At 44.3% G+C, this 17,564-nt stretch overlaps 1 protein-coding gene across 4 annotated transcripts in view; it reads left to right on the top strand.

Annotated features, from left to right (window-relative positions):
• LOC125900793 (AT-rich interactive domain-containing protein 1B-like) overlaps window positions 1-17,564 on the top strand; it is a 192,208-nt gene that overhangs the window by 149,074 nt on the left and 25,570 nt on the right. For 3 of the 4 annotated variants that reach the window (XM_049596018.1, XM_049596017.1, XM_049596016.1), the window contains exons 8-9: window positions 9,804-10,122; window positions 11,194-11,355. In XM_049596018.1, coding sequence (XP_049451975.1) covers window positions 9,804-10,122; window positions 11,194-11,355 — 481 coding nt within the window. The remainder of the gene's footprint in view (window positions 1-9,803; window positions 10,123-11,193; window positions 11,356-17,564) is intronic. The other variant, XM_049596019.1, reaches the window with a different exon arrangement.

Genomic DNA, 17,564 nt, shown 5'->3' with positions numbered 1-17,564 from the left:
AAGTGCCAGATTTCGCCGCATATCACTTTTGAAGTAAAGCTCCATATTGTGTTTACTGAAGTGTTAGCTAAGAGCACTTGAGCCAATAATATATTGATGACACAAAGGCTGATCAAGGAGTCTAGGTCTGTAATTTGACTAAAAAGTCAGTCCACCCAACATATCAGTGTATTGCTTTAAGCAGGAGCAGGACTTTCAGGGCTCTAATGAGAAATGGAGTCCTTGGAGCCAGGCTCATTCAAACAACATAAATCAACTCCTGTCACTCTTTGTCACAAACAGAGGATGTAACTTCCAGACCATGCCTTAAGAAAGACTATTCAAAACCAAAATAGATAAAAATTTGATTTCCCGCAAGCTATGACTCCATTCAAACTTAACGATGAATTATTAATCATGAAAACCACCAACAGGCCCCGTGTTGACTTACTCTGTTGACTTTTACCTGACACCCGTTTTGTGGAACAGCTTCTGCTTTCTGACTAGTCTTATTGGATGAATACTGCGTGTATCATTCATTCAGAGGGGTTATTAAGGAATCTGGCCTCAGATGGGAAAGCCACATTTGTCTTTTTTGATGACTGCTGGCCCCTATTTCACAGCCACATTGGGCCTTGACATCACTGTCAGCGATTTCAAAGAGAGTTTGCTAATGAGGAATACAAAAGACTCATTTTGAAAGACATATCCATCCAGTGTTTCTGTCTCATACTCTTTCTCTTTCTACAACACACACACACACACACACACACTCAGATACAGTCCTCTCTCTCGTCCTGCGTGGTGGGTCTAACTGCGGGCATAAAAGCCCAGCTTTCTGAGGGTGTGACTCTCAGAATATTCATGAGACACTTGAACTCTGGACAGACCTCTTGGCCCTCCTCATGATAAGATTATGAGGTGGCTCCAGACTGAGAAGGCAGACTGACACATCGTGAGGCTTATCCACTGAATGATGATATCCAATCCTGTCATCAGGCTCAGTTTTAAAGGAGCTGTAGACAATATTCACAGTGGATCTATCTCTCAGAGGTTGTCTGCACACGGCTCTCAACATGGAGGTGGCTGAGCAAGCGGCTAGAAGCTAACGGTGCTAACAGTGCTGAGACAGCTAACAGTGGCTTCATTCTCTGCTCAGGACGCCATAACTCCACTATATCTTTACATAGCAAATAGCTGTTCACTGCTATATTAATGCTCTGATTATCATAAAAAGCTAATTAAATATTAGCCTCACAGAAACTTTTGAAGGAAATAAAGATTTCGTCGTACATTTTTTCTTTTTCATAGATGGTATAAGTGTGGATATTTGTTAAATTTCCTTTAAATACACATTAGATGCTTCTATAAACTCAATGTGGAGTTTGCAGGAGGACATTGTGTTGAAATAAGGTTAGTCTAAAGCTTTTTGTACCAAGATGCACAGCATTCAAACATATGGCTTCAAACATAAGTGAACTCGCAACTGTGAAACTATAGAAAAAGAAAAGAATCTCAAGAGTTTAAAAGTATTTTGCTTCACATTTTAATGTACGCAGTGAACAAAAACAATTAAAACCAGGTTTTAAGCTGAGCTAATTTGTTCCAGGTATCGTTAACTAATTGTAATATTATTAGGCTGAAGTCAAGTCAAGTCAAAATTTATTATAGCCCAAAATCACAAAAAATGCCTCAATGGGCTGCACATAAAAACACATAAGCAAATTACAAATAACACAAAAAATAAGATATATAAAAGCAAGTGAAGTGACTGTGTAGAACAAAATAAACAACCAAACAAAATGAAAACAAAGCAAAAAACAAAAATAACATTGGCACTTGTATATATAAAAAAAAGTCTCAGCATGATCAATGTGGGAACAATACTTCTGTGTTTCTGAATATTCATTGTGATATTGCCTTCTGAGCACTAGACTTTGGTTCAGTATACTACAGTGGGTCTGTTTGATTAGACATTTGGTAAACCAGTCACATCAACCATCAATCCAAGCTTTTTCTGATACTCGAGAGGGGAAAAAAATAAAAGGAAAAATAAACAAATCACTGATTCCCAGAAATTTTGGAAAAAACTTTGGATGGCTCTCTGTAATTAAGCATTCTCCGCTCGCTTGTTTTCTCCAACGTACGACTCCTGGCCATCCAACAAACGTTGACATCTGCTGTTGTACTTCGTTTTCTGCCTTTGGCGACACACCAGACGAAACATTATGGTATTTTTTTGGTAAATGTGTGTTTTAATGTGTCACCTTGATAAATGCGCCCATCCGTGCGTGTGCTTTCCCAAAATTGCGTCCTCTCCCTCGCATTTGTTAATGTTGATTAATAGCCCTAATGCATTTGGTATTTGGGCCCCCTTCTCCACCCACTCTTATCTCTTAATGTGACTTTGGCTGGGCTGACAGCCCAGTAAGCAGACAGAAAAAGAGAAATAAAGTAAGCAGAGAGCGACAGCGAGGCGGACTAGCCTGGAAGAGGCTCTGGAGGCAGATGAGCGTGAAATCTCACTCGGATGACAGGAGAGATGTTCCCATCAGAAGGGGAAAGAACAACTCAGGCCCACTGTCTTTGCATCACACACACACATACAATATATATAAATGTATGCTCTCATTCAAATTTAATACGCCTGCAACCGACTCGCATCTGTCCTGTGTTGGTTCTCTAGGATATTTTCAGACAATAGCATGGCAAGTATCTAAAAAGTGACGCTTCTTGGGTGGCTACATTTGTATCTTCGCTTACTACCTTCAAAAACAAAACAAACAAAAACAGTAGGTGGCAAAATATCTTTTTCCCTACCTCCTGTATCTACATTTCCCGGTTTATTAGGTACACCTGGCTAACACTGATGCCTTCTGATAGAAAAGTTCTTCAAAAAAAACCTACTTTCATATACTATTCAGATTTGTTGAAGTCAACCCTTTTAGTTCGTCAAGACTATTTGATTGGCTAGGACATTGCTTTGCTGGTTGATGTTAAATTGAGTTGTGGCAAAAGTACCAAGGTTAAGCTTTTTTGCCAGACCACCCAGTGTTTCTTGTGGGAACCCCTTTGTTCAGGCACCTGCACTGCACCTGCCAATGCAATGATCCCACTGTAATGAGCGAGAAGGCTTTGTTTTTTGGTGCAGTGCTATTGCCTGAATAAACACAGCTTTACCCTCATTTAAAATGTGCTAAATTGCCCCTTTACACTGGTAAATGGAGGATTTTGCACATATTTCCATCATTTTAAGGTCAATTATCAGTCAGAAATATGACAACATTACTTCTAACACCTTCAGTACTGGAGAGCGTTCATATGGGGACATAGCCAGAGTCCCTGTTCTTGAAGGGTCCATCAGGGGCCTGTTTAGGGTGAACAGGGCAGACAGCTGCTGGTCATTGTTCTTAATGACAGCTCCATCTGCTTCCCTTCCCTCTCCCTAGTGCACTAACAAATTAGCCAGCCATTAGCCAACACAGAAACACACTCCAAGTTTCTGAACTCTGCTCTGCTGTTTTTCTTGGCCTGTCTGCCTATGCTGGGAGAGCCCAATTCTTAAGTTGTGTGTGTGTGTGTGTGTGTGTGTGTGTGTGTGTGTGTGTGGTGTGTGACACAAAATTTCCGGCAGTCATGTTTGCCACACACACACACACACCAGCACTTACAGTTTGTAGCTCACAGAAGAACATAAAAGCTGTCTGGTGTTGTATAAGGGAAGGCTGCAGCACTGCTCTTTTATCCGGGGCAAACGACTGTAGTACAGCTTGTGTAATCGACTATATAAACCCCTCCGACGTACAGTTATGGTGATACATGAGACCGCAGGAGGATATGGCCATTCTACAAACAATACTAAAATATTCAGTACTTGTTTCCAGAGATTTCTGATTAGATAAGTCTGCTTCATAGACTGTAACCAAAGGTTTTCTTCCAGATAGATGCGCAGTTGAACCCTGCCAAAGCCCCCCCCACCCTCGCTGTTTTGTCACAGTCTAAATGAGAGCTCTTACAGTAAGTGGACTGCCCAGTATTTCCCAAAAAATATTTATGCTGCTTTATGTTCATGACTGTCCTTTGAAAGCCCCCTTCATCTAAAGTTAAACTGATCTCATACTGTGTTTTGATATCAGTCTCTCCTCAGGACTCAAATAACTCCAACAGCTGTTTCCAAGACATGCACTTGGACATGGTACAGAGCCAGCATGTTGAGAACAGTGGACACACAGACAGACGGGGGAGGAGGATATCAGGCCATTACAGGAAAGAGATTTGGAGTCTGTCCCTCTCCCACCCATTGCGTAGCCCCCCCCCCCCGAGGGGTTAAGCACTCGCTGGTAATGACCATGCTTCAGACAGCACTTTTAAGCCTTGGTGCCTTGCTGGAGCGGCGGTGTAATTCAGCCAAAAAAGCCAGCGCCTGGGGGAGGGAGTGGAGTTTTTCGGAGGAAATTGACAGTGTGTGGAGCTGGGCGGCCTCAAGGCACACCCCGGCCCTGCTTAGGCTCAGATGCCCTGCCGGGGAAGGTGCTGAGGTGGCTGGGAGAAGATGTGGGAGCCTCGGGCAAGAGAAGACGCTGCAAAAAAAAAAAAAAAACCCTATCCATCCTAGCAAGTCATACATGTATACTGCAGTCTAATCCTGAGTCTTAAAATCATATAAAGTAGGTGAGGAAATCTATATCGACATTATCAATAGCTGTGAAGTGATGAAACTGCATCAGAAACATTTACAATTAGGTTTTTAGCAAAATAATGTCATACCGAGTGCAACTGAATGACACTTAAAGATCATAAGAAGAGTGAAATAGAGGAGATGGTGTATTATAGCACCCATACTGAGGTTTAGGAAATGTAACTCCTGAGTAAGATGGAACGAAATGAGTGCCAAGATGTCTTATTCTTGTCAACACATGACATTTCTTTCTCACCCACCTCCCCAACCGAAACTGTCTCCCTCCAACCACCACCAAATCCACACACAAAAAAAGTAAGAGAGAAAAATGCTGTTATTCATTTCTTTTATTTGTGTTCATCCACACGTGGACATGGACAGCCTGCCCTGCTCCTGTCCTTGGCAGCTCAAGCATGCAGCCATGTAATCTGCGTTCCACTCCTTATTGATGGAGTTCACAGATCCGGAGGGCGCGTTGCTGCACCATCATACCTTACTCCACCGTAGCCGGGAGAATGACTGCCTCGGCTGTTAGCATTGGATGGTCCACTCTGCTGAGGAAGCAGTAGACGGTAATCTGCTCGGTCACACTCCAGCTCTCCCGCGGGACTGCAGGGATTAAACCCGGCGCAGGATATAGCGTCCGCCGAATGCGTGACCATGCCGGGAATTTCCATGTAATTGTGAACGAAGCACCATGAGCTCTCCTTCTCCTTCTCCTCCCCTCCATGGCGCTATAAATACCACCAAGTCTCCCCAAAGGCACCAGAAGCAGGCAGGAAACCAAGACTGAGCCACAAGGACATGAGGAGGGACAAATAAGAAATGACATCCTCCTTGTCCTCTTTTCCTCTTGTCCCTCCTTGATTGGTTTTCAGAGTAGTACGAGTAGCATGCAAAGTAGGGGAAGTAGATGACACACTTCTGTGCATATATGTGAATGCTAATATGTGCATGATATGAGCTAACACTGCGTTTATTTTCTTCGGGCCTGTTTTAGCAACAGGAAGTGGGATTTCTGAGCGCTCATATTGTCTTTTTTTGTTGTTTTAAATCAGAGCTTGGACTAAAAAGCCTTATATGAACAAGAATGGACACACATTTACCCTGGGCATAAGAGGAATTGCCACTCACTTGATTTCCATATTGGTTTTACAGCCAAAGCCATTTGTCCCCAGTCTGGATACACTTTTGAGTCAGCAGCAACTAATTGAGCAACAGAACAGGGTGTGCTATACCGTCATCATTGGCACAACAGTTGTGCAGCAGGATAAAGGCCCCTCCTAGTGATATTCATCAAAGAAAGTTGATTTAAATCAAAATCAACGACACCATCCATTTTGTGTTGATATTGTTGCATACTGGTTTTTGATTCAGCTCTAGAAGTTACAATGTTGCCATGGGCATCATAGAGTAATATTTTTCAAGTCAGTGACAATGTTCAAGGAGCCAGACTTTGATGTCAGTTCTATTGAAGTTAATGGAACAGGCACAACAAGTCACATTATAACCCGTTATATCTTTGTTTTTTCAACTTTGACTGAAAGCTCCTCCCACCAAATTAAAAAACACACAATACGTGATGCTAACTGGCATTTTTTTTATCTAAATGTGTGCATTTGTTTTCCTTGTTATTGGTCTCCGAACAGATCACAGCTCTGTCTAGCAGCTGCATCTCAAGTCTCAGTTGGATCCATGATAGCTAAATGCTAGCTGCTGTTAGCGGGAACATGTATTTGGTTTTCAATAACTAACCGAACTTTAAACTGTTAATGATATTTAATAATAATCAGGAGGGATAAAATTGGTAAATGTCTCCTGTTACTGTCAGGGTGGAGCTAATTGCTAGATCATTATAAATCTGGACCTCCATCATTTACCAGTGCTTGTTAATTTTGTTTATCAATGAACTAAGTTAGCATTTGCACTGTGTTTAGCGAATGTTAGCTAGCATTGTCTCTGTTACATCAACCTGCATTAATTTGGACTGTTAACGTTAGTAAGCAATAATTCTCGTAAAGGTTGGAAGGAAAAAGACAGGGAGCTGCTGAGCAATGTTACAGCCTCTCAAGCTTGATCGCTGTCATGACTTATATGTGAGCTAGCTAATTTTTGTTAGACAACTAGCGTTAGTATGATTGTAAATAACTGAGGCAAAGTACAAGTCATTACAGCATGCCGTCAAGTCCTAGTTTGGCAGATATTTACCAAACTGACAGGCGATATCATTAAGTCCAGCCAGAATATTAATCAGAGCCATTAACTGATCTGATTATAGCGATAATAGGTTAGTCCTGCCCTGTTTGTTTATGTATCTTGATGTCACGTTAGCTAGATCAGACCAATCAGAGGAAACGTGATACGTTTGGAGACCAGTAACAAAAAAACAGGAACACGTACGACTGCAGTAGAACTGACACCAAAGTCTGCTTCCTGAAATGCTGTCGCTGACATAATGCCCTTTCCTGCTTTTATAGTTTCCTTGTCAGTAATGAGGAGAGTGTGCTGTCATGCTGATTTTAGCCCATTTTAAATGTCTAGTTGACCAATCAGATTGCCTGGTCAGATCTTCTTGTTCTATCAGTGTAACATGCATGCAGTCATCATCAATTTATTCCACGACTACATTAATAATAATACTACAGATTCTGTTAATTTATGTTACATAATATTTGTTGTGATTGTAATGTAGACATGATAAATATATTTTATAGTATTCAGAATTTTGTCTTTTGGCTCTGCAGTGATCCAACTTCCTCATGTGATGTAATCTGACTGGCTCCTGCAAAGCCTCAGACAGCATGAATGGCTCTTATGAAAACACCTGAATTTCAGGGTTGAGTTCTCAGTCATTTTAAAAAGTGGGTTAGTACGCTATCTGTCCTTGAAGAAGCACTCTGGCGCAGCACCAATCCTTCAGAAAGTGAATCATTCTTGTCAGGACGGAGCAAAACTCTCATAGGAAAGCTTAGCATTAACCCAGTCCCACAGCTACTCTGTCTTTCCTTTGTCAGCCGAGGCAAACATAGCCCACAACTAGAACATTTTGAATGGTAGTACATCAAGGCTGATAAGTTCTCTCGATGCAGCGTGTCAACTTAATGACAATTTTTTTTTTTTTTCTCTCAACGCAAACTTATTTAGTTAGATTTGGCCTCGCATCTCATTGCCTGAGTAAAGCTGAACCCAGTCTAATGGAAACTTCCAGACACTCACTCCCACCTTTGGGGCTTTTGGCCTGTCCGCCAAAATGGAAAAAAAAAATGCAGATTGTCCAAATGGGACTGTGTGATATAAACAACTCCCCGGGAGGTGTGCTGGAGCCTCAGTCTGTCACAGGGGCCAAAAACCACAAAGTGTCCGCCCAGGCTATTGAGAATGTATGGCAGGCAGCCATGACATGGGGCTCAACAGCTGTCCAAAGAGGGCTGAGAGAGGTCGCTGACTGCGGCCTTGTTCATCTGCAGTAAACCTTCCACCCGAGCCGAGAGGAAGGAAGCTGCAGGGCACCGTTCCCAGGATTTTCCACAGTGTTGCAGGCAGTCGCTTATGAGTGGAAGAAACATGGAAATGTGTCGTTCGCTGGTTGCAAGGTCTCAGTAGTATTATATATGCATTCACACAGACAAGCAGATGGACACACACACATACACACATGTACTGTGCACCATACGTATCCTCCTGTGTTCGTTAGCAGACATCCTTTCTTCCTGAACGCTTCCCTATTATAGCCCCAAAACCCTTGACAGGTGTCAGCCGTACTCAGCTCACCGACTCACCAAAGCCTCCCCAGAAATAATCCGCTTCTTCTTTTCCCATCTCCCACAGTAGATTTCATCACAATTTCTGGACAAATTCAACCGAAGCTGCTGACTTTTATGGGAAAGACTTTTATTTTGATTCAATATAAATCCTATCTCGGGGCTTGGAGGGGGGTGCGAGAGTTTTTCCCCCTACCTTCTGTCTGTCTGTCTGTCTGTCTTCCTCTCTTTCCACCCCCACCCCTCTGCTGCTTCCTCCTGCTCTCTCCCTCTGTTGGACTTGCAGGCTTATGTCATGTGGAAAGTGTCTTCACTGAAGCAGCTCGAGGACACTGAGAAGCCATTTCCATTTTCGGAGACGTTTTTCCCCCATGTGGAATATTGTCATTCAACTTTCCCTCGTTTGAGCGTGCGGAAAAGCCTCCAGGTTTTAAAGGGACTTGATCCCCTTTTCCAGACATATTCTCAGAGGATTAAGCAGTGAGGCCCAACTAAAGCACCCTTAATCAAATCAAAATAAATAGCCCCCTTCACAATGGAGGATGCCACATTTTCCTTTCTATCTTGCAGGGGATTTGTCCCAGGGAGGGAATATCACAGTGGAAAAGGCCCAGTGCCTGCAGAGGGAATACAATGTGATGTGCTCTGTGGGTGGGAGTGCACTGCACTTACATGTGCAGTAGGTGTGTTTTAGTGTGCCTAAATGTATGTATGTACGTGTTGTCTTTGACAGCATGGTGATTCTCTTTCATCTCTTATTGCAGCTGGTGTTGGAGCCGAGCTGGGCTTTTAGAGCCAAAATGGAAGGGTTTAAGTGTGCCTTAGGAAAGCTTCTGGCATTGCGGCCGTGTGGCACTCCAGGGCAGCAAGAAAGCATTTACTGCAGATTAGAGCTCCTCTCAAGTGTTTCACAAAGTCAGCCTTAAGCCTGACAATTGTTCCCAGGGCCATCCAGCAACCTGCAGCTGTGAAAAATGTCACCACACCCCGTACAGTTTTTCCAGCCTCGACTTGAGGTTAAAGAGGTTATGAATCAGAATTTAGTTTTGCAGTTCACATTCCTCATTCCTCATCTGTCATGAGATTAGTTTCTTGATGGATGAAATTGTTGTATGTGTCACTGTTGTAGGTATAAGGGTATCAGCTGACAAGCACTTGATAAACTCCATTTCTCTCAAATGAGGTGATTCATAGCACCCATCTGCGAGTACAGCATTTCACAGCAGCCATTTTGTGTCATTCTTGTAAGCAATCTATCAAATTCAAGTGAGAAGTTGAATGTCCCAAGTGACGGCCCGTCATGTTTTACCTTTTGAGTGACATTTTTTGGGTAATACCTGCATTTTCAATCATTTTAGGCTCATTCATGTGTCGTCTCCTTCCAGGTAACTACCCTCGGCCCTCTAACTACGGTGGCCCTGCCAGTACCAGCTACAGCGGCCCCGGTCCTGGCATGACCAACAGTCTGGGAATGAATGCTAGCAGCCCCATGCACGGCCAAGGGCCCGGCCAGCCCTTACCTGTAGGACGCAGCCACGGCCCAGGCAACCAGAACAGAGTGTACCCACCCATGGCTCCCAGCTCCCCCAGCATGCCCCAGCCAGCTGGGCCCGGGATGGGCCCTCCTTCTTTGGGTAGCTCCAACCGCAAGGCCCAGGAGGCAGCAGCTGCCATGCCAGGATCTGCCAACTCAACACACAACAGGTGAGAGCACAGCAAGGACTCAGCTCTAAGTTCTTTGGTAAATCTTGTATTTGAAGAAATTAACATGTGTTTCAGTTTAACTTTATGTGGCTAAGTTTGTACACTATGTTGCTGTTTGTTTGGGGTTTTTTTTTCATGTAATTCACTGCAGCTGCACCGATGCCAGAAGTGTCTATTATTGTGCCACTCAAACAGAAATGGACCAAACCCCATTGTGGGACTGAACCTATTTTATGTCACCTGGAAATGTAGTATGCTAAAATTAGGGGGCAGCAAGCATCTCTATCTTACATCACTCTTTCTGCAGGGTCATCTGTGGGGAGGTGTGCTAAAAAAGCACCACAGAGAGTTTCTGTGCCACAGACTTTGTGAGAGTCTTTTCAGACGTGAAGGCAAGAGCCGTTCTCAGGGGTTCCACGCTTGTATGAGCCATTTGCGGAGCTATCCCTATTTTCACACATCTCATAAAGTGCCTGACATTTTGATAGCTGGCACTATACACCAAGTGCCATTTGTAACAGAAAAGAGAGATATTGGCCTGTGAGCAGACAGCATGGGTTGAATACTGCACTGTCAAAACATAAAAGAAGAAAAAGCAAACCACAGGTTTAACTGTGAAAACACTAGAGGCAGAGGTGACACCAGGCACCTTATCACAAATACAAAGCACTTTGAAGCTATAATGGTATATGAGTTAAGGGATATTATTTTTCCATTAGGGTTGGAGCTTGGAATATATGAGTGTTTGTAGCGTCAGAGACCATGGCTGTTGTGGGATTGTGTGGGCAGTAAACTTTTGCTGAACCCTGCCGGGGGAACTTGTGGAAACATGGCCGTCTTCTGAGAGGAAGGGTGGATTTGTGCACTTCCTCCAATCGGCGCGGGTTTTTTGCCTAACAGTGCATCATGGGAGCGGTCTCGCCAGCATTCTGCAGGCTGAAGTGGCAGATTAACATTTGTCAATGCTCATTCCCATTTCTGATGAAGCATGAGTCAGACTGGAGACTGTGAGCTAGTGATGATATTTGAGATTTCTCTTTTTGTTGGGCTTATGTCGACGCCAATCCGCAGGCAGCCTCCATATGCGAGGTCCCCAGCTCAGATGCAACCACCCCAACCCACCTCCACCCACTGGCCCGCACCCCACCCCACCTCTACCCGTCCACCACCTTCACCTCCACTCAGACCTCACCATCCACCCATCCTGCCACCCTCACATTCACAGCATCATAGGTAGGTTCACCACCCTCATAACTTGTGTGTGCATGCCTTTAAATATACACAGATCAGACACAACATTAAAAACAATGACAGGTGAAATGAATAACATTGAGCGTGTCACTACAATGCAATGTTTTGCTGGAATTTATGTGGATGCACAAATACCACCCTAATGCCACTGTAGACCAAGTACACCGCCCTCATAGTACAGCAGTCCCCAGTGGCAGTGGCCCCCTCAGCAGGACAGTGTGCCGTGTCACACCACAAAAACTGCTCAGGAATGGTTCACAGGAGCATGACAAAGAGCTCAAGGTGTCGACCTGGCCCCCAAATTCCCCAGATCCCAATCCGATTGAGCATTCATGGGATGTGCCAGTACCCCAGAGGTCCTGTGTCCATACTTCGACAGGTCAGAGGCAAGCCTGATTCACAATGGAGCCTTCCTGGGTGTCCCGAGGTGTCTGACACCAGGGCATCAGCGGCAGATCATTTGAGTCCTTTGGGTTAGGTAGGGGGCCACTGCCATCATGGAGTGCCATTACCACAAAGGGGTGTACTTGGTCTGCAACGGTGTTTGGGTGGGTGGTGTGTGTCAAGTGGCATCCTCATGAATGCCAGGACCCAAGGTTCCCAGTGGAACATTGCCTTATAACGAGATAATTAATGTTATTCACCTGACCTGTCAGTGATTTAATGCTGTGGCTGATGTGTGTGTACCATCTATATGTGAGTGTGTTTGTGTGTCATACGACTACACTGAAAAATTTCAAGCTGAACAGAACTGAAAGTGATCATGATGTTATTTCTCACAAGCTCCCTCTGAGAGCAAAACAAGAGGAGTCATCATTGTTATCACTGTAATTGCCATCATCACCTTCAGCATCATCACTGTAGTCATCATTATCATCATCAGCATGTCTTAGTCACTCTTATGGCAACAACAAGTGAGCGTAGACAGTGTGATGCATGGACACACACAGACACACTCACTGAGTTTCACATTGTCGTGTGCACTGTGTTGGCATTTTGGGGGGGGTTGGGGGGGTGGCTGACAGTATGTGTGATTAATTACGTGCATCAGGGGGGCCCAGTGCCACACACACACACACACACACACACACACACACACACACACAGCAATGCAAATGCTGGCCGAGCCATTAAGAGATGGCTGGGGCTGTCAATAAGAAGTGGCACGACATGATCCCCACTGCTGGGACCAATCAGACTGCCTGTCAGTCTCTCCTCACATTCACCAAGACACCAGAGAGGTGTTGCTGGCTGTGGTGCCGCTGGAGGAGAGGGCTCTCTCTCCTGCTCTGTTTGTTTACATATCTGTCTAAAAAGTGTGTTTGTATCTTCACTTATTTCTCTTCTCAGTGTTCCATTCTGATTCACCATCGACTGTGAAAGCATCCCTGGGTTCCTTGTCTTTGTTCATTGTTTTATCTCTGTCTTTGGCATGAAGCAGTCATTAATGTGTTGTTATTTTTTTTTACTGCATTGCAAAGGTCACATTTGAAGCAAAAAAGTCCAGTATGATGACGGCTTTTTCCTTTTGATTTTCTGTCTGGAAATCTTTTCTTTCTCTGTTCGGCTACGGTGGCTGTTGCTGCGCATGCTAACTTCCAAATTGCTATCGTGTTTATTCAACACAAAGCATTCCTTCCACAGCGCTGGAGGTAAAACCGAACAGACGCTGGATGTTTATAACAACAAAAGACTTGTGTAAACTAGCTGGTGTAAAAAAAAAAAGAAAAAAAAAAGAAAAATCTGCCAACTAGGTGAGACTATTTGTTTTGAAGGAAAATCAGTGTTCACAAATTTGAATAATTTGTTATCAAGTTTTCACTAAAAATAGGAATTAGTCTTCTAGCAGAAAGTTGTTTTGACTGATTTAAAACAGAAAAGAAGCGAGATGTTTTGTTAAAATGGACATTTTTGCAGAATACTGCAGTTTCTGTGCTGCCCGTCTCACCCTTAGAGTTGTTCTTGTCTGCTATCGCTCATTCTGCCTCTTTCATCCAACCCCGTCTGCCTCTGTTCTCTCTCCTCCCACCTGTTTCACTCTTTTTACCAACTCTCCCAACTGTATCGCCCTCTCCGTCTCTGTGCAGCTCTGTTATCCTACCCAGACTGTTTTATCTCCCTCAGTCTTTCTTCCTCCCAATTTGCTTTTTGTTCTCCGCTGTCTCCAGCACAGCCTTGTTATGTTTTTCTTCCTCAGATCCCACTTTAGAACATCTGAGGGAGATCAGGAGAAAATTGGCCTCCGAAAACCTGCAGTTAAAGGCTCCAGTACCCCGTTTGCTCTCCAGATCTCAGCGCAACATTCTGAAACATTCAGACCTAGTTCCTCTCCGTCTGAGAAACAAGTTGTTAGTCGTAGCACATGTCTAGTTTCGCTCTTTGATGCATCAACCCCGTGTGAACTGCCACAGCCACTCGCTCCCGACCTTCCAAATCAGGGGGCTAGTTAGCAGTGACGCTACTGGCTGGTCTCTTCCTCTTTCCTTCCTTTTCCTGAACACATCCCTTTGCTACATCCCCACCAATAATCCCGCTACATTTCCACCTCTCATCCCCCATCTCCATCCTCCCCTGACTCACACACACACCCTCACACACTAGCAGACATACTCCAGCTTCATTACGCTGAGTGAAAAGAATGCCAAATGAGCAGAGGAGGGCCACTTCTGGTATCCCATGGCTGCAGGCGTGGGTCGTGATTAAATCTTCATAAAGTGTGGCGTGAGTGTTTTTTCTCCCTCGAGCCCTCTCTGAGTTTTTCATCCACTGGCCGACTGGAATCAGAAACAAATGTCCTGCTTTTATTGGTTAATCAGTTTGATTGGTTGTTGAGGGAAAACAGAGTTGGCCTAGAGAGTTTTGGGAACATCAGAAAGAACCCTGTTGCTCTGTTAAAAGTTAAATGTGCTCACGAAAAGAGAAATATGGCTTTTATTTTAATAACATTGTCACACACAATCTTGTTAATCATAATTTCTGTAATCTAGATTTATTGTGCTGTTGCAGTTACACTGAAAAAGTAATAGGGTGATGCCATTTGTTCAGGCACCAACTAATTTGCTTAATTTTAAAAAACGATGGTGGTCAGTCTTGAATTGAAATTATGTTGCTGGGAAATAGCATCAGTTTTATGAAGAGTTGACTCTTTGGGCAAACTTGGCTGCCAGTTGTCAGCATGATGAATTGCAGCCTAAAAAGTCTGACATGTTCAAATAACACGGACGGTGTCAAGCCTGTCAGTGTGGAGGAGGTACAAGTTTGTTTGGAAGAAAGGTGCAGCACAAAATTTTTTTGCAAGGCTGTGGATTGATGTAGGGGATTTTTTTTTTTTTTTTTTTTTTTTTTGGAAAAGAGAAGAGAACAGAAAGTATTAAAAGGTATAAGCTTTTCTTGGCAGCAGCTTCTGAGGACAGAATTGGCTTTTCAAATGACTTTCCAGCGCTGCCGGCGACACTCTACAAAAAGTTCCTGGAGCTATAGGAACGGGCTCTGTCGAAAAAATAAGCACTTAGTAGAAGAAGAGCAAAGCTCAGAAAAAAAAGAGCCGTAAATCAAAGGGAAATTGAAGGGAGAAAAATGTTGGAAGAGGGAAGAAGAGAGGAGAGGAGAGTGCTCCCAGGCAAATCCTCGCCAAATAATTCATTTCTGACCTCCTTAGTAAGTAAATTTGCTAAATAAATAAGAGCAGCGCTTGAATGTCAAGAACGGGGGATGCTGCCTGTGGTGCTTTGTCGCTCGCAGTCTTGGCAGTGCTGCGGAGCGCTCTGCTTTCATTAGATGGGCAAAATAAATGGCTTCTCCTCCATCCATCCTGAGCTGTTTGATGTTTGGGAAGGAGGGGAGGGAGAAGGGAAGAGTAGCTTTTCTCTGGATTTAATATGTTAAAAGCTGTCCTTTTATTTTTTGTGGGGGGTTTATTCTGGCCCCCCCTCTGTGTACGTGTGTGTGCATGTGTGTGTGTGTGTGTGTGTGTGTGTGTGGTGAGTTGAGTCAGGAGTTTGGAGGAGCTATGAGCCCAAGCTGCCCTGAGAACAGATTGGGTCCATATATAATTCATGGCCTCCAGCCGATCCACTCCATCCTTCCATCCAGCAGCCTCCTCTTCTGGCTTTTTTTCCCCTCTCACTTTCTTCTACACACTCGTACACACACACACACACACACACAAAAAGAGAGGGATCGATAGGGAGGGACGCTCAGCCACCACACACTCCTGCAGTCCCAGCGCTTCTGCTGTCTCGTCCAGTTAGCAGCGCTGGGAGGCATTGGCGCGGCCTGTCACCACAAATGAAGGACAAAGGCGCTGCCACTTCGAGAGAGACACCGTCAGCTGGTTGGCTGGCACCTCGTAACCATGGCATCCCCTTGGCAACAGCGCCCACCCTGCGCATGAACACAAGGACATGCTCAAACACACACTGACACACACACACACACACACACACACACACTCTCTGCCCACAGTGCGAAAGTGGCCTTCTCCGATGCCCTTCACACATGTGGACTGAATAGTAAAAGAGAGATAGCTGTGTGTGTGTGTATGTGTGTGTGTGTGTGTGTGTGTTATTAGGGTTAAAAACAGAGAGAGTGAAGGACAGCAAGGGTAGAGCATTTAGATAGAATGAATGGAAAAACAATAGAATAGTAGTTGTCACTTTGAAGTGGTGAAAAAAACTCAGCAGTGTTTCTGTTAACACATTTCAAAGGTCTTTAATTCAGCTGTGTGAGATGACGGCTTTTCTGCCCTAATGGTGTCTGAACAGGCCGAACAAAAGACTGAACACCGGTGCAGAATTTTCATACATCGTCCCTGTAATGTGGTGTCAAAACTCTGTTGCTAACTTTTCTTAAAATTCCCAGAAAACTCTTAGATGCTTGAGTTTCCCTGCACTGTTTCTCTTTCTCTCTCCTCAGGCCACTCCTAGACAACAAACTGAGTGTGCACTGGCCTGATGGTGTTAGGATAGATGTTTCTGTGTGTCTTACTGAGAGTGTGTGTGTGTGTTTGAGAGTGTGTTCCCTCGGCTCAGTCTCATGGAACAGCGATTACCTCCAGCTCTGGGGCCCTGAGCTGAAGATACGCCCCCCATTGGTCCACCAGGGACACATACACACTCTACTCAAGCTTCTTCTTGCCTTAATTTCCCTTCCTCCCTCCTTCTCTCTCTTCCCCTCTCTATCCTCTATATCCATCTCTCCATCCCTGCTCTCTCTCTCTTCCTCTACTCACTCTTTCTCTCTCTGCGGCAACAGGATGTTTCTTTTTTTTTCCCACAGCACAAAGGTGCCTGAGAGCAAGATGAATGCGCTGTGCCACCCCCCCACCCCCCCCCCCACCCCCCAATAGCGGCACATGCATATATTAAGTGTGATTAAACGCTGTGCAATGCCTCCATCAAGTGCTTTCTAATGGGCTTTTTTATGACATGAATTAGTCATAATGGGAGAACGCCACAGTCGAAAACCTCCAACCACTGTTGTTGTTGTTGTTGTTGATTTGGATATTTCGGCATTCACATGAGAGCTTCTGCTTATATTGCTTAAGGTGGGTGAGGGTTGTTTTTTTTTTTTGTTTGTTTTTTTTTTTAACAGTTTGGATAAATGAGGTTCGCGGGCATTTGGCATCTCCAAACTTATTTTTCAGCACCGGCGTATCAACGCTCTCTTTTGTGGGAGTTTGCACGCATTTTTTCTTACTTGAGTGAGAAGTTGCAATGATCAAAAGGTACGTTTATTTCTGTGTCTTGACTCACACAAAGCTTTTTAGGGAACACGTAGGCAGCGACGAAGGAGTCTATATTTCCCCCATTATAGGGAAACGGGGCCAGATAAGCATGGATTTGGTGTGAGCTTGTTTCTTTGCCATGGAGCTCCCCTGTGCACCTCGGCCCCCATAGAGGGATTACATATGTATCATCAGCCGTGCTCTATGACTAATTACATCTGTGAGATGAGATTATGGGGAGGTTTACCAAGCCAATCCCTCCTCTTAGGCTATGTGTATCGGTTCCAACACGAGGTATTACACTATGTGTCTGTGTGAGTGTGTGAAAGAGAGAAAGATGCCAGTTAGGAGGGAATTGACTGACATAAATCCGGATAGCATTTTTCTTTGCGTCCACATAAAACGCTGTTGCGTTTTGGGCCAAATACTCCTCCTTGTGGTCTATCATCGCCCAATGTTGTCCCTC

The sequence above is a fragment of the Epinephelus fuscoguttatus genome, linkage group LG14, assembly GCF_011397635.1.
Source record: "Epinephelus fuscoguttatus linkage group LG14, E.fuscoguttatus.final_Chr_v1".
Classification (NCBI taxonomy): Eukaryota; Metazoa; Chordata; class Actinopteri; order Perciformes; family Serranidae; genus Epinephelus; species Epinephelus fuscoguttatus.
This window is presented reverse-complemented; position numbering and strand designations above follow the sequence as displayed.